At 39.5% G+C, this 21,978-nt stretch overlaps 1 protein-coding gene and 3 pseudogenes across 1 annotated transcript; all 4 read right to left on the bottom strand.

Annotated features, from left to right (window-relative positions):
• Positions 1-6,050: 6,050 nt before the first annotated feature.
• LOC100660376 (olfactory receptor 1G1-like) lies at positions 6,051-7,627 on the bottom strand (annotated as a pseudogene).
• Positions 7,628-11,110: 3,483 nt separating this feature from the next.
• LOC135232441 (ATP synthase subunit a-like) lies at positions 11,111-12,052 on the bottom strand (annotated as a pseudogene).
• A 45-nt stretch (positions 12,053-12,097) lies between these two features.
• On the bottom strand, positions 12,098-13,138 carry LOC135232440 (cytochrome c oxidase subunit 2-like; annotated as a pseudogene).
• Positions 13,139-15,639: 2,501 nt separating this feature from the next.
• On the bottom strand, positions 15,640-19,485 carry LOC100660666 (olfactory receptor 1G1-like). The gene is made up of 2 exons (XM_010587998.3): positions 19,402-19,485; positions 15,640-16,626 (listed from the first exon to the last, which is right to left on the bottom strand). The coding sequence occupies exons 1-2, from the start codon at positions 19,483-19,485 to the stop codon at positions 15,640-15,642; spliced, it is 1,071 nt and encodes a 356-aa protein (XP_010586300.2).
• Positions 19,486-21,978: the final 2,493 nt, after the last annotated feature.

Consider the following 21,978-nt stretch of genomic DNA (forward strand, 5'->3'; position numbering starts at 1 on the left):
TTCCTTGTTTTTATCTACTTTTTGCTTTAACTCTTCGATAGCTCTGAATAGTGGAGATTTGCATTCCTTGTCAGGTTGTTTTACTGCCTTTTCTTCTACTGTAAAGTCATCCAATGTTTTATTTTGGATGCCTACTGGAATCATCTAGTTCTTTTTTTTTTTTTTAATATGTTTTGATATTGTCCGTTGTCTTGGGATATTTGATAGTTATTTTCTTCATTTTATTGATTGAAGATCTGTTTGTTTCATCCTACTTTTTTGCTTATGTCTGAGCAGGCAGGCTGTGTGTTCTTTGCTGTTTGCTTGTCTATGTTTATGATACTTTTCATCTCCTTGTCCAATGGGCAGGGCCAGTCGCTCACCTATGGTGCAGCAGGTCAGGTGGAGCTGACAGGGATGGACTGGGATGGGTTGTTTGTGGAATGTACTAGGGCTGACAGGGCGGACTGGGAATCAGTGCTGGGCAGATTGCAGTAGGCAGTAGTGGTGCTTGGGGATGTGATGTTCAGTGCATGGTGCAGGTAGACAGGAAGGAGGGGGGAGGTTGTGATGTGTGGAGCTGATATGGGTATGGGAAAGAGGAGAGAGAGGAGAGAGAAACAGGAGTCCCCCCAAACAAAACAGAAAACAAGGGAGAGTGTGCTAAGCAAGCTTGGTGTTAGAGTGCAGAGATCAGAAACCAAGAAATGATGAAAAACAAAAAGAAAAAATAAAAAGGGAAAAAGAAAGAAAAAAAACTAGATAAAAGTTTGAAAAAAAAATGACTTCTAGGCTGCACAGTATAGCCTGGCTAAAGGAGTATAGATGTCACAAAGTGCCAGATATTCAGGAGACAGGAAAAGAAAGTAAGTATAGAGAGAGGAGAACTGAGAAATGAAGAAAGACAGAAAGGAAAGAAGAGAGAAAAATAGAGAGAGACAAACAGAGAAAAAAATGTCCCCAGGGGCTGTGCGGACAGAGGAAGTACCTCCTGAGCTGTGCAGTGCAATCTGGATAGAAGGGGCTCCCACGCAGCATAAAGAAAAACAAACAAAACAAAACAGAACACAGTAAAACAAAACAAAGCAAACAAACAAACAAACAAAACTCCTGGGATCCCACCAGCATGATGTCACGGGCTGGGGGAGTGGTTCCTCAGTGAAGCAGCACTTCACAGCCTTTCAAAAAGAAGCAAAGATGGCCCATGGAGCCAGGTGTTTGAAAGAAAGGAGGGGTAGGTGGTGGGAGCCGTGGAAGAAACCAAAAGAAATGGAAAAAAGCAACATCGGTAACAGACAAATGGCACTCCAGGAGCTGGCCAGTGTGGGTGGGGCGAATCCAAGCTGTCTGGGGCCTAAGCAGATGCCTTATGGAGACAAGACAGCGTCCAGCAGGAAGCTGAGAAGGCCGAAGGGGGTGATAAGGAAGGGTGAGAAAACATGTATTGCTGGTTACCAGGTGCTCTATCTCCTGCTGGGAACTTTGTGAAGCTGCTTTCCTGTACTCCCTGTTCCCCAATCTCCAGTGTGGGTGGGGTGAATCCAAGGTGCATGGACACTGCACTTCTCAGCTGGCTGCACCACCACTGCCAGCCAGGAAGTGGAGAGGTAGAGCAGTGGTGAGAGGATGGGGAGTGGGAACGCGTGTATCACTGGTTACTGAGTGCTCTGTCTCCTGCCTGGAATTCCGTGAAGCTGCTTTCCTGTGCTCCCTGTCCACCAATCTCTGACAGGAGTCCAGGATGGCAAATCTCTGCTGTATTAGCTGATTGGGGACCTCTGCACGCATCTCTCCTTGCTCTCTGTTCTCTGTCAGTTCCTTATTCCATTTGGTGTTTGGTTGAGTTCTTTTTCTCTTCATTTGACACTTTGGGTTCCAAGAATGGAACCCAAAGTGTTTTACTTAGTTTTTTGGGTCTTTGCTGTGGAGGGACAGCATGGTGCTGGGAAGAAGTCACAACGTTTTCTTTATGAACTATGTTATGCCGATTGACTTAGATGTCTCCTGAGACAATGGTCTCCAGCTCTCAGCCCTGGTAATTCAGTCCCTGAAGATGTTTGGATGTGTCTAGGAAGCATCTGTGACTTTTCCTGGTCAGGTTGTGGTGACTTCCCCTACATTGTGTACTGCCTTTCCGTTCACCAAAATTACCTCTTGTATACTGTCTAGTTAGTGATTTCTCTTCCCCACCACTCCCCTCCCTCATAACTATCAAAGATTATTTTTTTCTGTGTTAACATTTTATTGGTTTAAAAGACTTATATCCTTGAAAGGAAAAAAAAAAAAAAGATTACTCTGACTTCTGTGGAGAAAAAGGATTTGAGATCAGTCGGTGGGCTATTGTCATAGTCATGGTAGAGGTGGGGAGGGTGGTGACAGTGCAGATGGAGAGAGGTGTATAGATTTGAATGATACTTTGGAGGTGGAATCAGTATGACCTGGTGATTTATTGGGTGTGGTGGATAAGGGAGTGAAAATGCATTTGTTGACTTAACAAACATTTATTGATAATCTCCTGTAGACCAGGCCTAGGAGCTTGAAATACATCCTTGATCAATGGCCCTTGCCCTCCTGAATCTTACAAAGGGTGGACAAAATGTGCAGCATAATCCATTTGAGATTGATCCATCTTGTTTGTATGTATTATTAATTTGTTCCTTTTTATTGCTGAGTAGTATTTCATTATATGAATATATCATAATTTGTTTATTCATTTACCAGTTGATGGTTTGGGTTGTTTTTAGTTTTTGGCTATTATGAATAAAGCTGTTATAAACATTAGTATACAGGTCTTTGGGGGGACATATGTTTTTATTTCTTTCAAGTAAACCCCTAGGAGTCAGATTTCTGGTTCGAATGGAAAATGTAAGTTTAACTTTATTAGAAACTGCTAAACTATTTGGCACCCTGGCAGTACCTTTTGCATTCTTACCAGCAATGTGAAGCTTAAAGAGTTCAATATCTTTTAGCTATTATGAGTGATGCTGCTATGAACATTAGTGTACAGTTCTTTTTTTCAAGATTGCTTTGGCTATTCTGGGTCCCTTGCGTTACTATATGAATTTAGGATGACTTTGTCATTTTCTGAAGCCTTGGTGGCACAGTGGTTAAGAGTCCAGCTGCTAACCAAAAGGTCAGCAGTTTGAATCCACCTCCTGCTCCTTGGAAACTCTATGGGGCAGTTCTCCTCTGTCCTATCCTATGAGTCAGAATTGACTCACCAGCATTGGGTTTATTTTTTGTCAATTTCTACCAAAAAGGCAGCTGATATGTTGATAGAGATTGCATTGAGGCTGAATTGTTTATTAGTTCCAATTTGTGTGTGTGTGTATTTCTTAGGATTTTTAAAAATTCAACGTCTTGTCATCTATGAAGATAGTTTTACTTCTTTCTTTCTAAACTGGGTGTTCTTTTATTTCCTTTTCTTGCCTAATTGTTGTGGCTAGAACCTCAAGTATAATGTTAAATGTAAGATGCAAGAGTGGACATCCTTATTCATGATGTAGGGTAAAGCTTTCAGTCTTTCACCATTAACTATGACGTTTGCTGTGGGTTTTTCATAGTTGCCGTTTATCGGGTTGAGGAAGTTCCTTGAATTCTCTGTTAACTTATGAACTGCTAGAAATAAAAGGGCGGAGGGAAAATCTCTTGTCCATCATTTCACCCTGCTTCTGGTTCCTATTTCCTAATCTGCACTGGAAAAGATGGTAATTTGCTGGGTTGGATTCCGATAAGATGACTGGATTCTGATACTCCTGGTTTGCAGTAACTTCACCAATTTTATTACCTTTGTAGAGATAAGAGATTTCATAGGGGAAAGCAATTAATAAGCTCATCTCAAATGAGAATATTTTGATTCAGTTTTATAAATGATAAAAATACTCTTTAAAATATTTAGCAGAATGTTCTTTTTAACAAAAAGATATTCTTTATTATTTTCATGGAAAAGGAAACTTCCAGAATTCCTTAACCAAGATGGAGGATCTAATTTTAGAATATCCTGAATTTATTTATTCAACAACTAATTATTGAGCTGTTAACTATTCGCCAAACATAGGGAAAGCCTCACTGAGAAGCAGATATTTGAGAAAAACCTGAAGAAAGTGAGTGAGGAGCAAAGCCTGAGAATTCTTGGGCCAAGATTGTTCCGGGGGAGGAAACAGTAAAAACAAATGCCTTTTAATTCCAGAGGGAATCCAGGTACCTCTTAGGACTATAAAGGCTATAAGTGAGGTGGATGTGGGGTAGTAACAGGAATATACTAAAACAGCTGGACTAAAAGAAGAATAAAGAAGTATATTTGAAGGTGACTGGTCATTTAAGCTAAAAAAAAAAAAAAAATTATTTATTTTATTATTTTTTTTACCAAGCCAGCTGTGAAATCCCCTGCAGTGAATAGGAGACTAGAGAATGCCAAGGTGTTCCTACTTACATACATTGTTTCCTCTACTCTCTTTGGATATTAATAAAAGAAGGAATAGATAAAGGGATGTCATTGTTTGCAGTTGATTGCAAATTATAGTGACCCTATTTTTTTTTTTTTTTATAGGATAGAGTAGAACTCCCCCATAGGGTTTCCTAGGCTGTAATCTTTAAGGGAGCAGATTGGCAGGTCTTTTCTCCTGTGGAGCTCCTTGTGGTTCCAACTGCTGACCTTTTGGTTAGCAGCCAAGGGCTTTAATCATTGTGCCACCAGGGCTCTATTAGAGTGGGCTGGTGTAAGAGGGTGCTTTTTGCAGATGATGTGAAACAATCTGGGTGGACCTGGAAAAGGGGTAGGTGTCACAGAGGGGAAAAGACAGGTCCTGATGGGGAATATGTATGGTTTATATATGAGGGATTGATAGTTCAGAGGCAGTCCACAGCCTATATTTTGAGTAACTATGTGACATGAAATGGAGAGAAAACAATGTAGAACACTTGTAGAAAGTAAGGGATGAGAAGGAAGAGAACCATTTCAACTATTTGATATCTTTCTAAAAGTAATAGATTGTTTTATTAAAAAATAATACAATACACTAAAAACCACTGAATTTTACACTTGATCATATGTGATTTATATCTCAATAAAACTGATGTTAAAAAAATAGCACACTATAAGAAAATGAAAAAAAAAAAAAGACTATACATATGGACTCTGCATAGAGAATGATTTTCTAGTTACAACACCAAACATGAAGAAGATTATTGGCTTAATAGTGTGTAAATTTAAAACTTATTTATGTCAAAAAGGAAACTCTGGTGGTGTAGTGGTTAAGAGCTACGGCTGCTAACCAAAAGGTCAGCAGTTCAAATCCACCAAGCTGTCCTTGGAAACTCTATGGGGCAGTTCTACTCTGCCTTACAGGGTCGCTAGGAGTCAGAATTCACTCGACAGCAAAGGATTTTGTTTTGGTTATGACAAAAAAGCAAGTTTGTTCTTTTTTAAAAAGTTCACTTTTTTGTTAATAAGAGGTGAAGAGGTAGTTGGGGAAACTTTTTGACTGCATATAAGATAGAATAATGTTTAAATTTTTAATATAAAAGATTTATACAAACCCTTAAACAGTCAAATGATGTGAAAAATGAGTGACAGAAGAGTATAAAATTGATTAGCAGACCTAAGAAATAATCAGCTAGTAATCAAAGAAATTCAAATTAAAAAAAGTACTGCTTTTAGCTTATTGTACCAACAACGATTAAGTAAAACAAACGAACAAAGTACAGGAAGGATGAAGAGAAAAGAGCACTCTCACAGACAGTTGGTTGGAATGCAAATCATTAACAGCTTTATAAAATATTTTGGCAGCATATATCATGAATCTTCAAAATGTTCTGCTCAGCATCTCCACTTCCAAGAATTTATTGTAAGGGGAGAAAACTTATATACATGGTTTATTCATAAAAATTTATAAAAGTAAAAATTATTAAAAATCTAATCATCCAAATGGTAACATGGTTATAGAAATTATGGCATGATTTGCATAATTAATATTATATACCTTAATGTAATGTTGATTATGAAAATGTTTATGAAGGTTTTTAATAATAGTACACAAAACAATCATATGATTGAGTGAAAAGTCATCATCTTAACAATATAAAATAAATGCATACAGGAAAGGACTATAGGTTTTGAATAAAATATTTACAGTCATTTCTTTTAAAGGAGGGATTAAAATTTTTTTTCATTATTAAATTATTCTTGCTCTCAAGGAACACACACAAGCTGCCTGCTTGGTACCACATTCTCCATGTTGAGGCCAATCCCTATGAATGAGTTTCCCCCAAGGCTCTGATTGGAATTGGTCCCTGAATCCCAGTGCACTTGACTAAGTTCCTGATATATTCCCAGTTTTGACAGCATTTCTTGTCATTGGAACGATGTTATAGTCCTATCCTGTGCTGCTATGGGGCTTCCCCCTAGAACCCAAGTTTTGTCTGATGTCATTATTTTGTTGTTTCCCCACTCTCTAGATTAAATTTTCTTGGATACTTATCCTACTAAATCAAGTCATCTTGTAGGGATCACTGGCCAGTCCCTCCCTCCGGCTGTAACTCTGTCCTTGGTGAGTTGCTTCTATTCCTGTCTTGCTAAGTCAGAGCCTTCATTTTGTTGGACCTGCTTGTGATACTCAACATCCATCCTGCTTTGAATGTGAGCCTTTCAAATATATAAGGAAAAAGTCCAGGGAGAAAGGTATGTTGAAAGCCTGGGCCTGTACTTCAGGGAAGGACTCTTTATAGAGTATAGCATTTTCCCCAGCCAAGGAGTTCCCACAAAGCATCCCTCATGTCCCTGTTCCTCAGGCTGTAGATAAAGGGGTTCAACATGGGGGTGACCATCGTGTATATCACAGACGCCAACATTCCAGTATCTGCTGAGTAGGAAGATGATGGCTGAAAATAGACGAGAAAGAGTGTCCCATAGAAGAGAGTGACCACTGTTAGATGAGATCCACAAGTAGAAAAGACTTTGTGCTTTCCGCCAGCAGAGGAGACCCTGAGAATGGTGTGGATGATGTGGGCATAAGAGACCAGTACACAGGTGAGAGGGACCACACCTGAGAGGGCTGCTTCAATGAACATCATAGCCTGAAAGATACGAGTGTCTGAACAGGCAAGCTTGAAGAGTGGGAGAAGATCACAGAAAAAGTGTGGGATTGAGTGAGAGGCACAAAAAGAGAACTGAGCCATTAGGAGAGTGAATGAAAAGGTCAGGAGTTGAGAGCAGAGCCAGGATGTGGCTATGAGCAGCAGGCAGCATTAGGGCTGCATGATTGTAGTGTAGTGGAGAGGAAGGCAGATGGCCACGTAGCGGTCAGATGCCGTCATGGCCAGCAGGAAGTCATCCTGCAGGGTCAATGCCATGAAGAAGTGCATCTGCACCAGGCAACCAGTGTAGGAGATGGTGTGATGCTGTGTCTGGATGTTCACCAACACCTTGGGGACAGTGGTGCATGTGAAGCAGGTATCGACGAAGGACAGGTTGGCCAGGAAGAAGTACATGAGTGTATGGAGGTGTGTGTCAAAGCTGATGGCCAGGATGATGAGCAGGTTTCCCAAAATCGTCACCAGGTACATGCCCAGAAAGAGCCCAAACAGAAGAGGCTGCTTCTCTGGCTGCTCAGAGAAGCCCAGAAGAAGGAAGTCAGAAATGCTGCTTTGGTTTGGTTTCTAATGTAGAGAAATTAATGGAGAATCCTGCTTAAATAGAGCCAAGCTCTAAAAGTCACTGAGTCCAAGGATTTGGGTCTGTTTGTCCCTATTCGCTGGGGAGATCATTGAGATTTACTAGTAGCTATATTGGCAGATGTGCAAATATGTACAAATATATGAGGCATTTTGGTGGGGGTGTAGCCTGAGTTCTAGATTCTTGTAATAAGGAAAGTTGTCCCCGTAGATTGCCTGAATGAGACTGAATTGGCGTTCACCTGGAATAAACCCCAAGTTTTAATTTCTTCTTTCTATGGCTTTGGAATAACTGTATTAACCTCAGCACTTTATTGTGGCATTCATTTTGGGATCATGCAAATACTAGGATTACATGGGCAGCACTGGATTCTCTGAGTGTCTCTGTGTAAGTGTGTGCATGTGTCCTAAGGGAGATAAAAGAAGAAATAATTTCTTCAGAGAGCATCCAGCTGAGACAGAGGAGTCTCTAAGTGTGCTGGGAGTGCTCTGCCACTTCTGCCTTTGAAGACCCTTTGAGTTATTGTGAATATGAGAACTTCATAAACTTAAAAGCACTTCATCAATAAAGGCCACATTTTCATTTTTATCATCAACCTTATCATCAATATCCTCGGTTTTAAGATCATGTGCTTTGGCGTCTACTGACACATATCCCCAGTATCATTAACTGTAAAACGTGTGTACATAAGTTTATCTTAAAAAATTATTTACTTATTCAGATTAAAAAAAAAGAAGAAGAAATAATGTTAACAGGCTCAGTAAACTGTAAGTATATACAGAGAAGTAAATTATTGGTATTGACCTAAGGTGATAGCTGAGAGTGATTCTGAGAACCACCTCCATCCAAGTGGACTGAGGGTGAATTGTGCCGTGTAGTTGCACAGGTTCTAGGTCCTGGTCTCTGAAGGGACATGGACATGAAGAAGGCTGGTCTGAGACTCTCTCTCCACAATGACCTCAGAGCATGATGAACACCAGAGCTAGGGACTTCTTATAGTGATCAGAAGATTAAGGAAATGATTGAGAGGGAGAAAGGAAGTATATGTGTGTGAGAGTGTTGTGGTGTGTGTGTATGTGTGTGCTTGAGAAATACTGTTCTCTCTGTCCCCTTCATCCTCATGTCTCTATTCTTACCTGGAGATGCTGGACAGCTTCAGACCCTGAAATCATCACCAAGAAGATTCTATTCGCTGCCCCTTTGGCTCCCCAAAAAGACATAATTGTAACCACAGAGAATTTCTCTCTCTGTAACGGCAGCATAGATTGAAGACTCAGGACTGGCAGTACCTGACCTCAGGCTCAGGAGCCAGGAGGAGCTTTTGGCTTTTCACATGTAGTGTCTCCTGGGACCCAATCCCAGGCCTCTAAGTTAGACACAAGATGGAGCAACTGTGGAACCTCCTGTTGTCTCCAGTAGGCTGTGGCCCCTTGAGCCTCAACAGTTTCACAGATGATTACATTCAGAGTGACCAGGGGTGGGATCCATAATGGTACAACTGCTGGAATTTTTTTCCTTTGGGTAAGATGCAAGTTGAATTCTCTTCCCTATCCCTAACTCTGAGCATGACCCTTCTCTGTCATGAAGACCACACTTTCTAATTAGAGCCCAGTCTTCATGAATGAAACATGATATGTTCTAGAAAAGAAGTAAAAGGAAAAAACAGATTAAAGGTCACAATTGTTGCCTTCAAATGTCACATACAAAAGGGATGATGAGACTTTGTCTTATGTACTTTGGATATGTCATTAGGAGGGATCAGTCCCTGGAGAAGGACATCATGCTTGGTAAAGTACAAGGTCAGTGAAAAAGAGGAAGACCCTCAACGAGAGGAATTGACACAGCGGCTGCAACAATGAGTTCAAACACAGCAATGATTGTGAAGATGGTGCAGGACTGGGCAGTGTTTTGTTCTGTTGTATGTAAGGTTGCTATGAGTTGAAACAGACTTGATATATATATATAGTTGTATATGTAGGTATACATACACATATGTGTATATACATATATATATGTATGTGTGTGTATATATATATATAAATATAAACATATAAAACAAAACATTTGCCATTTCAACATTTTTGACATGTAAATTCAGTGACATTAATTATGTTCATCATGTTGTGCAACATCATCACTATCTGTTTCCAAATTTTTCCATCACCCTTAGCAGAAGCTCAGCGCCCCCTAATCAAAGCCTCTTTCTTTACCCCCTCCCCCACCTGTGATAACCACTAATAAATACTGGTGCCTGTTGTTATTGTTAGGTGCTTTTGAGTCACTGGAAACCCTGGTGGGGTAGTGGTTAAGTGCTACAGCTGCTAACCAAAAGGTCGGCGGTTCGAATCCGCCAGGTGCTCCTTGGAAACTCTATGGGGCAGTTCTACTCTGTCCTATAGGGTTGCTATGAGTCGGAATCGACTCAATGGCAGTGGGTTTGGTTTTGGGTTTGGTTGTTATTGTTAGGTGCTTTTGAGTCAGTGGACACCCTGGTGGCATAGTGGATAAGTGCTATGGCTGCTAACCAAAGGGTTGGCAGTTCGAATCTGCCAGGCGCTCCTTGGAAACTCTATGGAGTAGTTCTACTCTGTCCTATAGGGTCGCTGTGAGTCGGAATCGATGGCACTGGGTTTGGTTTTGTTTTTTTTGAGTGAGCTCTAACTCATTGCAACCTTATATATAGCAGAATGAAACATTTGTCAGGTCCTGCACCATTCTCACAACCGTTGCAATGTTTGAGCCCATTTTTGCAGCCACTGTGTCAGTCCATCTCATTGAGGGTCTCGCTCTTTTTCCATGACCCCCCACTTTACCAAGCATGATATCTTTCTCCAGTGATTTGTCCCTCCTGATGACATATCCAAAGTAAGTGACATGAAGTCTCATTATCCTCGCCTCTAAGGAGCATTCTGGCTATAATTCCTACTTCTTCCAAAATAGATTTGTTCATTCTTCTGGCAGTCCATGGTATAGTCAGTATTCTTTGCCAGCACCACAATTTGAATGTGTCAATTTGTCTTTGATCTTCCTTTTTCATTGTCCAGATTTTGCATGCATATGAGACAATTGAAAATACCATGGCTTGGTTCAGGTTCACCTTAATCATCAAAGTGACATCTTTGCTTTTTAATACTTTAAAGAGGTCTTTTGCAGCAAATTTGCCCAGTGCAACATGTCATTTGATTATTTGACTGCTGCTTCCATGGGCATTGGTTGTTGATCCAAGAAGAATGAAATCCTTGACAGCTCCAATTTCTTTGCCATTTCAACATTTTTGACATGTAAATTCATTGACATTAATTATGTTCCTAATGTTGTGCAACATCATCACTGTTTCCAAATTTTTCCATCATGTATCATGATATTGTTTATTGGTCCAGCTTCAAGGACTAGAGATAAAATGGTGGCTGAGTGGTAGTAGAATCATATAATTAAACTGGAAGTTATAAGTAGGGAAGATAGGGCTCCAGTAAGAGGTCAGGTGCTTGGGTTACCCACATGTTAGGTGTGTGTTTGGTGTGTCATTAGGTGTTGTCATGTAAATACAGGCTAACTAGAAGAGTAAATACATATATATGCCTGGATAAGTGCTACTGCGAATTCTAAAATTGTTAGTAGAATTAGAATGATGAAGATAATTACGGCTGTTGTTGGGCTAATTGATAGTAGGGCTAATGTGCCTCCTCCAATGAGGTGAATAAGTAAATGGCCTGCTGTAATGGTGGCTGTGATTCGGACTGCTAGGACTATTGGTTGGATAAAGACGCTGATAGTTTCAATGATAACAAGTATTGGAATTACTATGACTGGTGTACCTTGTGGAAGACAGTAGCCTAGTGAAGCTTTAGTTTTATGTCAGAAACTGGTCACTACTGCCCTGGCTCATAAGGGAATAGCTATACGTAGGTTTATTGATAATTGGGTGGTAGGAGTGAAGGAGTGGCGCAAGAGGCCTAATAGGCTTGTTGATCCAATGAATAGAATTAGGGGGATTAATATAAGGGATCTTGTTCGCCTTTTCATACTATGGATTGACATTATTTGTTTAAGAATTAATTGGACTAGTCATTTTTGAATTGCAGTTAGCTGGCTGTTGATTAGTCGGTTGGGGGATGGTAGTAATATTGATGGGAATGCAATGATTAGAAGGACAATAAAAAACAAACAAGCAAAAAAACCCAAACCCTTTGTCATTGAGTGGATTCTGACTCATAGCGAGGCTATAGGACACTACAGAACTGCCCCATAGGGTTTCCAAGGAGTGCCTGGTGGATTCGAACCGCCAAGCTTTTGGTTAGCAGCCTTAGCTCTTAACCCCTACGCCACCAGGGTTTCCAGAAGGACCATAGGGATACCTATTATTGTGGGAGTAACGGAAAAGGCAAATAGACTCTCTTTCATTTTGTTTCTCAAGGGGTTGAGTGTGTAGTTGTGTTACACACTTTTGGTGGTGGGTTTAGTGGATAAGTAATTTTAGATACTTAATTTGTAGCAAGATAAATAGGGTAATAATTATGGAAATAATTGTGATGAGTCATGGTGCTGTATCTAGTTGTGGCATTCACTGAGGGGAGGTAGAGCTCCCAGGCTTTAACTTAAGAGGTTAATGCTACTATAGCTTCTCAGTGACTTAGAGTAAAGATGTTGATCAGTCCTCAAAATGTTTAAGTGGGACTAATTCTAATACGACAGGCATAAAGCTATGATTGGATCCACAGATTATGGAGAATTGACTGTAAAATAGGCCTGGTCATGTTGATGTTAGTGTCGCCTGGTTTAGCCGTCCTGGAATTGCATCTGTTTTTAAACCTAATGATGGGACTGCTCATGAACGTAAAACTTCTTCTGATGAAATCAGTATTCGAATAGGTATTTCTGTTGGTAAAACTACTCAGTTGTCAATGTCTAGCAATTGTAGCTCTCGGGGTTTAAGATCATCAGTAGGAATTATGTAGAAGTCAAAACTTAAATCTTCATGGTCAGTGTATTCGTAGCTTCAGTATTATTGGTGACTTATAGTTTTTACTGTTAGTAATAGGTTATTTCATCAACTACATAAAGAATACACAGGGAAGATGGGGCAATTAAGATAAGGATAATGGCTGGGAGAATTGTTCAAGTTGTTTGTACTTCCTGAGCATTTGTTGTACTAGCGTTCGTTAGTTTAGTGGTGGGCATTAATGAACTAATGTATTGGACTAAAGAACTAATAAGCAAAATGATTATAAGGATGTGGTCATGAAAGTGAAGAAGTTCGTCATAATGGGTGATGTAGCATCTTGAAATCCTAGTTGAAATGGATATGCCATAGAGGTATAAAGGGTTTCAAACTATAAGTTAACTTCGACAAGGTTATGTAATTATTTTACTAACACATAACTTATTGAGAAAGTCATAAAGGCTATAAAGTTGGCGTGAAACCAATTGCTGGGGGTTCGATTCCTTCCTTTCTTATGTTAAATTTTGACATAAGCTGGTTCTTCAAATGTGTGGTATGGAGGTAAACAGTTGTTGAATCATTCAATATTAGTTGTTACAAGCTCAACTATTGACACCTCACGTTTGGAAGAGGATGCTTCTCAGATTATGAAAATTATTGGGATAACTGCTGTGAGGGAAATGAATGGTCCTATAGAAGAAACAGCATTCCATGTAGTATAAGCATCTGGGTAATTCAGAATATCAGCGTGGTATGCCTGATAGACCAAGGAAATGTTGGGGGAAAAATGTTAGGTTAACACCAACAAATGTAACTGTAAAATGAATTTTGGCTTATGTAGAATTTAGTGTGTATCCTGAAAATAGGGGGAGTCACTGAACAAACCCTCCCATAATAGCAAAGACTGCACCTATAGATAGCACATAGTGGAAATGTGCTACGACATAATAAGTGTCATGTAGGACAATGTTCAGTGAAGAATTGGCAAGTTCAATGCCTGTTAAGCCTCCTGCTGTAAATTGGAAAATCAAGCCTAATGCTCAGAGTATGGCCGGTGATCATTTAATGTCACTGTGAAGAGTGGCTAGTCAGCTGAATATTTTTACACCTCTTGGGATGGGGATGTTTATTGTAGCTGATGTAAAATAGGCTCAGGTATCCACATCTATGCCAACAGTGAACACAGGGTTGGGCCCATATGATGAAGCCTAGGGATCCAATTGATATTATAGCTCATACTATTCCCATGTACCCGAATCATTCTTTTTTTCCTCAGTAATATGTAACAATGTGTGAAATCATGATAAAACCTGGAAGAATAAAGATATAAACTTCTGGATGTCCAAAAAATCAGAATAGATGTTGGTATAGGATAGGATCTCCTCCTGCTGGGTCAAAGAAGGTAGCATTAAGATTACAGTCAGTTAGTAATTTCTGCTCCTAAGACTGGTAGTGACAGAAGAAGAAGTACAGCTGCTACTAGGACAGATCAGATGTATAGAGATGTTTGATGTTGAGATATGGCTGGGGGTTTTATATTAATAAGAGTAGTAATAAAATTAATGGCCCCTAGAATTGAAGATATACCTGCCAGGTGGAGCAGGAAATTAAGTCTACAGAAGTTCCTAGGCATGGGCCTAGCCTAGCCTAGCCTAATCGGTAAAACAAAGCAGACAAGGATATGATAGCTTTAATATACAAAAAGCTTATGTAAATCAATAAAAAAAATCCCTGTAGATAATGGGCACATGACATGGATAACTAATTATTGAGTAAAATATTGGTTAACACCGTTAGGGACAAGGTGGCCCTTACAATAACCATAGAAAATAAAACTAGAGCAATAAGATACATTTTGATTATGATATAAGCTACAATTAAGGGGCAAATATCAATATAAAATTCTAAAGAGGCTGCAGAGCAATAGGCACTCTTGTTTGGGTACTCTGATAGTATCATAAGGAGCCCTAAGAAGGTTGTACTTAGACATTCTAGTTTTGAAAACATGTTTCAGGAAGCAAGCTAAAAATATAAAAATAATGTGTTTTGGAGATTTTCAATGTATACATATATTTTATCTATAATAGTGAAAGTTTAGAAATAACCTAACCATCCAGTGATAATGAATATTACTTCTAATGTAATCTTAAGAAACCAAATGTTCATGAAGAGTTAATATAGAGAACTCATGCTATAGGATTAAGGGGGAAAAAAAATGTACCTATAGAATTTTCTCAATAAAGTAAAAGACAAAAGAAATTAGAAAAATACAGGAGGGAAATGATGTGGAATATTAATAGTGGTGGTCATTAAATGCAGTTATGGTGAGTATTATTTCCACTTTTTCTATTCGGTTGTGTTTTTACAAATTAGCTATAATGAGCATGTATTGTTTTTCAATAGAGACAAACAAAAGAAATCAGAGTTTAAAAACTAAAGAGTAAAATATTTGTCGGGATAACTAATGAACACTCACTGCCAGAGGCTTAGATTTAATCCCAGTTGTGTGATACTGAATCAGCTCCTCCATCAATCGATACCTCTTTTCTACCTCTACAGTTATTCCTTCTCTCTAATTCCAGCAAATAACCTATCTTCTTGGTTAAGACTTCTCCATGTGGAAGTAAATCCCTATGAGTGAGTTTCTTCCAAAGCTAGGCTTGGAGATGGTCCCTGAAACTTAAAGCACTTGACCCTTCCCAGTACGTGTTAGCGTTTCTTGTGTATGGGTGGGACATGTTAGAATGTCAGATTTCATTCTTTTGGTGTTTTCTAACTCTCTATATTGAATCTGCTTGGATAACTATATCCACTAAATTAAGTCACCCTGTAAGGATTGCTGACCACTCCCTCTCTCCAGGCTGCAGCTCTGTCCTTGGCCAGTTGCTTATATTCCCGTCCTGCCATTTAAAACATCTTTTTGTTAAACCTGCTTGTGATGCCCAGAATCCATCCTGCCTTGAATTTGAGCTTTTCAGAATTGTAATGGAGAAGTCTATGGAGGAAGGCATTTCAGAAAGGCTGGGTTTCTTGCCTGGTGAAGGACTCTTTATGGAGTAGAGCATTTTCCACAGCCAAGGAGTCTCCATAAAGCCCTCTTCATGTCCTTGTTCCTCAGGCTGTAGATAAAGGGATTCAACATGGGGGTGACTATTGTGTATATCACAGATGCCACTATTCCAGTATTTGGTGAGTAGGAGGATGATGGCTGAAAATAGACCAGAAAGACAGTTCCATAGAAGAGAGTGACCACTGTCAGGTGAGAGCCACAGGTAGAGAAGACTTTTTGCTTCCCCCCAGCAGAGGGGACCTTGAAGATGGTGTGGATGATGTGGACATAAGATGTCAGGACACAGGTAAGAGGGACCACACCTGAGAGGGCTGTTTCAATGAACATCATAACCTGAAAGATATGGGTGTTAGAACAAGCAAGCTTGAGGAGCGGGAGATCACAGAAAAAGTGTGAGATGGAATGGGAGGCACAGAAGGAGAATTGAGACATCAGGAGGATAAGTGAGAAGGCCAGGCAGTGGGAGCAGAGCCAAGATGCAGCCATCAGCAGCAGGCAGTGTTTCGGTCCCATGATTGTGGTGTAGTGGAGAGGAAGGCAAATGGCCACATAGCAGTCATATGCCATCACCGTCAACAGAAAGTCATCCAGCAGGGCGAATGCCATGAAGAAGTACATCTGCATCAGGCACCCAGTGTAGGAGATGGTGTAATGCTGTGTCTGGATGTTCACTAACACCTTGGGGACAATGGTGCAGGTGAAGCAGGTATCAATGAAGGACAGATTGGCCAAGAAGAAGTACATGGGGGTGTGGAGATGAGGGTCAGAACTGATGGCAAAGATGTTGAGAAGGTTCCCCAACATCGTGATCAGGTACATGCCCAGGAAGAGCCCAAACAGGAGAGACTGATGCTTCAGCTGCTTGGAGAAGCTCAGAAGGAAGAAGTCAGAGATGCTGGTTCTGTTTCTAATTTCCTTGTAAGGTAGAGAAATCAGAGGAGAATTCTGCTTAAACAAAACCAGGCTCTAAAAATTAGAGGCCAAGCACTTTGGTCTGTTTTTCTCTATTCCCTGAAGAGGTTACTGTGATTCACTGTAATGTGGCTAAAACTCCAGGTGTGCAAATATGTACAAATAGGAAGTGTGTGGATTAAGACTGTGAAGCATCTTGATGGAAGTGTAGTTTAGGTTCTTAATTCCTGTAATAGAAAATTATCCCTGTAGATTGCCTAAATGAGACTGAACTGAGGTTTTTATTGGAAATACTTATGCAAGATTTAATTCCTTTTTTTTTTTTAACTTTAGAATAACTATTTCAACTAGATCACCTTATTGTGGAGCTTGTTTTCGGATCATCCATATACTAGGATTTAGTGGACAATACTGGGTCCTTTGATGGTTTACCTGTGAGTGGTCTTTGTGCTTATTGAAGGAGATGTAGGAAGAAACACTCCCTCAGAGAGGAACCAGCTCATACTCAGTGGTCTCAAATTGTGCTGGAGTGCTCTGGCTCCTTTTGCCTTTAAAGGCCATTCCAAAGAGTTAATGTAAATATGAGAACTTTAAAAACTGAAACTCTTAAAAAAAATTATGAATTAAAGGTACATCATTTTCATTTTTGTCTTGAAATTCAACACCAGTATCTTTGGTTTTAGATCATGAGCTTTCATCATAAGAATCCCTTCTCTGCCCCTTATTCACTGGTTAATTATTTAACTTATCCAGATGTCTGTTTCCTAATTTTTACACTGTGCGTGCACCTATTTCATAGAGTCATAAAGTTATAATTGAATAATATATATCGAGGACAGTCCTTCAATAAGTGTAGTAATAGTCATCATTATTATTAGTAGTTGATGAAATATTGTCATAGTTTGAACTGTGTCCCCCCAAAATACTTGATAACTTGGTTAGGCCATGACTCCCAGTATTGCGTGGTTGTCTTCCATTTTGTGATTGTAATTTTATGTTAAAGAGGATTAGGGTGGTATTGTAACACCCTTTCTATTGTCACATCCCTGCTCCAATGTAAAGGGAGTTTCCTTGATGTGTGCCCCAAGAGATAAAAGGAAAGGGAGGTAAGCAGAGAGGGGGAACGTCATATCACCAAGAAAGAAGCACCCGGAGCAGAGTGTGGTCCTTTGGACCTGGGGTTCTTGTGCAGAGAAGCTCCTAATCCAGGGGAAGATTGATAAGGACCTTCCTCCAGAGCTGATAGAGAGAGAAAGCCTTCCCCTAGAGCTGCTGCCCTGAATTTAGACTTCTAGCCTACTAGACTGTGAGAAAATAAATCTCTTTGTTAAAGCCACCCACTTGTGGTATTTCTGTTATAGTAGCAGTAGATGACTAAGACAAATGTGAATCAGGAATTTAAGATCCAATGGAAAACATTGGACAATGTGCTTTCCAGCTTTGTTGCTTACATTACTTTTTTACTGTGAGCATTGTTTACCTCCGTTGAGCCTTCTTTCCCTTATCTATAAGATGCAGATAATAACCCTATCTCATAGGTTTGTTGAGGGGAAAAATGCTGGAATCAATTGAAGTTTCTTCATGATCAGTGATGTGCAATCAAAATGAGAGATTCCAACTTCTCTGTCTGATGGTGTGAAGGAAGAAATGAAGCAAACAGTCTGGGGCTGCATGTGTTAATGTCATGCTTGTTGAGTGTCCAAAAAAAAAAAAAAAAGAAACAGAACCATTGCTGTCTAGTTGCTTCCAACTCATAATGACCCTTTAGGACAGAGTAGAACTGCCCCAAAGAGTTTCCAAGGAGCGACTAGTGAATTTGAACTGCCCACCTTTTGGTTAGTAGCCTGAGTTCTTAACCATTATGCCACCAGGGCTCTGCTTGTTGAGTGTAGTGGTTAAAAATATCCCCTCTGGAGTCAGACAGACTTGCCCTTTCTTTCTGTATTGCCTTGAGGAAATCACTTAAGATTTCTGGGCTTCAGTATCCACATCTGTTTAAAAGGAATAATAATAATGTCTGTTTTATAGATTGTTTATGAGGACCAAATTAGACAATGATTGTTAAATATTTTAGAACATAGCTGGCACATAATAAGTACTCAATATTGTTATTAATAAAATGCGGTGCCTTGTCCTGTGTCATTGAATCCTGGTCACTGTCTGAGGTTTGTGCTTGAAAATTGTGAGGTATATCAAGTCATCATCATAGTCAGCATTATCACCACCACCTTTGAATGGCTATGACTATACTAAAACCTACAAGTGGCAAAGCATTTGTTTTGGCATCTGGAAACCACAGGAACAGATGTTCAGATAATATAATAATCAGAGCCAAGTATTATTAAACGTATAATGTGAATAAACAAGTCTATCTTACATAGTTACTCACTGGCTCAAGTTTTAAAACAAGAAAAGATATGACTGGATTTGGTAAACTATATATAGATGTAGAAGAATAAATTATGGGTATTGAGCTGGTGTGGGGCCTGAGAATAATTCTGGGAACCACGCGTGATCTATTGGACTGCAGACAAACTGTGCTATGTCGTTACACGGTTGCTAGGGTCCCAGTCCATGAAGAGAATTGGAGGAGGGTAGCCTGAGACATACTCTACACAATGACCTCAGGCTGGACCATTAGAGACCTGCTGAATATGAGAGATCAGTACCCCTTATGGTGATCAGAAGAGCCAGGAAGAAACAGCAAAGAGGGAGGAAAGAAAGAAAGAAGGACAAGGGGGAAGAAGGGATAAGCTCTATGGTCTGTGTATGCACGTGTGCTTAGGTAGATTCTGCTCTCTATCCCCATCCTCATGCCTCAGTTCTTACCTGGAGATGCTGATCAGACTCAGACCCTTCCACTACTACCATGGAGATTGGATGCACTGTCCTTTTGACTCCCCAAGAAGACATGGCTGGAGTTGCAGAGCCCTTCCCTCTGTGCAGCAGCAAAGACTGAAAACTCAGGACTGGATCTACATCTCAGGCACAGGAGCCAGAATGGGCTGTTGACTTTTCACATGGAGTGTCTCCTGGGACTCAATCCCAGACCTCCTAGTTAGAGAAAAGATGGGGCAATTGTCCAACCTCCCAGCTGTCCCCTCTTGAGTGTAGCAATATCAGAGCATAGCAGTATCAGAGATGCCTGCATTCAGAGTGACCATGTGGGATCCATGGTGGCACTAGTGTTGGTATTTTTTTCCTCGGATGAGGTGTAAGTTAGATCTGTCATTCCCAGCCATAACTTTGAGCATAGCCCTGCCTTGATATGGAGTCCACAATTTCTAATTTGAACTCAGCCTTCATGGAAGAAACAGCATTTTCCATAAAATAAGTAAAAAGAAAAGAATAAAATAGGTCAGCGATTACAATCATTGCCTTCAACTGCCATGTTGTCTGTGACCCAGGGAGCAAGATAGGGCCAATACAGTATATCTGTCAGGGTGTTGCTGTGGGGAGGTCTGGATTTATTTATTTTTATGGTAACTGTATCTTACATAAAAAGTGTGTGTAAAACATATGTGCTGTTTAGCGAATGATGATAAAGTGATTCTCATTCTCATGTGCCCACCACTTAGCTTAAGTAGTGTATGATTAGCTTGCATGGTATATGACTCAATCTTTTGGAAGCCCACTGTGTGCCTCTGTCTGATCACTTTCTTTTTCTCCCCCACTAAGCTGACTATTGTGTAACATTCATTTGTTTTTCTTTACAGTTTTACCACTTAAGCATATATGCATAAACCATATAATCTCTATTTTTGCCTTTTATTATTCTTATATAATGGACGTATTCCCTGTAACTTGGTTATTTTTCTCAGCACTATATTTTGATGTTCATTCATGTCAATGTATGTAGCTATAGGGCGTTCATTATTACTGCTGTCTGGTTCAGGTCAACAATTCCCTATGGTAAACATGCATTGCTGGCTGTAATTTGCATTTTTGATTTTTTTTTGATGTGGAATTGTATGTATGTCCTCTACGACTGTTCCAGCATTTCTGGGGCAGCATTCCACCATGAAACACAGTATTTCCACAACAGAGTGAGTGGATAGTCACATTAAGTGGGACTGATAAAGAGTATAAATAGCCTTATGCTTGTTCAGATCATGTATTGTGCTAAGTGAGTTTGCTGGAAGCTTTTGAAAAAACTTTCTATTGTCAGAGCTTTTGGTTTTGATAACTGTAGATATTCTGTTGGGTGTGTACTGGTATTTCATTGTCAGTATTTAAAACTAATTTTTTTTTAAAGTGAAGCATAACACATACAGAAAACCTTATAAAGCATAAATATATCACCCAATGAATTACGGCAAACAGCTGTACAATATCACCCAGATCAAGAGGTGGAACATTTTCAGCACCCCTGAAGTCTTCCTTGTGCCCTGTCAATCTTACCCTATTCTCCTACCGAGAGTTACCTTACCACTGTCATATTTCTAACATTATATTTTAGTTTTATTTATTTATTGATTAAACAGACACCATTTAAGAGCTGTTTTTTTAATTGTGATAAAAATACGTAGACCATAACATTTGCCATTTCATCATTTTTTACCTGCATAATTCAGTGACATTAATTACATTCAACACGTTGTGCAACCATCACCATTATCTATGTCATATTTTTCCATCGCCCTTAGTGGAAACTCAGTGACCTGTAAGGAATGACTGGCTCTTCCCTCTCCTTCTTACCCCCTGGTAATCACTAATAAACTTTGGACTCTATTGCTTATTTTAAATATAACAGCTTTATTGAGATATGATTCACATACCATGCAATTCACCTGTTTAAAGTGTACATTTCAATGGTTTTTAGTATATACACAGAGCTGTGTAGCCATAATCAATATCAATATTAGAACATTTTCATTACCACAAAAAGTAACTGTGTACCTATGAGCGATCACCCACCATTTCTCCCCAAGACCTCCATCTCTAGACCACATTAACCTACTTTCTGTCTCTATGGATTTGCCTATTCTGGATATTTTATATCAATGCAGTTTTTCAATATGTTATCTTCTTTGACTGGATTTTTCACTAAACATGGTATTTTTAAGGTTTACCCATGTCATAGCATGTATCAGTAATTTATTCTTTTATTGCCAAATAATATTTCTTTATACAGATACAGCCCATTTTGTTTACGCATTCATCACTTGATGGGCATTTCAGTTATTTCCGCTTTTGGGCTGTTATAATAATATTGCCATGGGCATTCTTGTACAAAGATTTGCATGGGCATATTTATTTTTGAGTATATATGTATATATTTATTTTTGAGTATATAGGTATATAGGGTCGCTATGAGTCTGAATTGACTTGATGGCACTGGGGTTGGGATGTAGGAGTAGAATTGCTGGATCATATAGTAACTGTATGCTTAAACTTTTGAGGAAA

Source organism: Loxodonta africana, chromosome 9 (assembly GCF_030014295.1).
Source record: "Loxodonta africana isolate mLoxAfr1 chromosome 9, mLoxAfr1.hap2, whole genome shotgun sequence".
NCBI classification, from domain to species: Eukaryota; Metazoa; Chordata; class Mammalia; order Proboscidea; family Elephantidae; genus Loxodonta; species Loxodonta africana.

What these genes read in the sequence shown, in the direction of transcription:
- LOC100660666 (XM_010587998.3), bottom strand. Translation starts at nt 19,485, where the DNA reads ATGTCTTCTTGGGGAGTCAAAAGGACAGTGCATCCAATCTCCATGGTA. An exon ending in AGTCTGATCAGCATCTCCAG is followed by an intron (nt 16,627 to 19,401) that starts GTAAGAACTGAG and finishes TCTAATTTTTAG; the next exon opens with AGCCTGGTTTTGTTTAAGCA.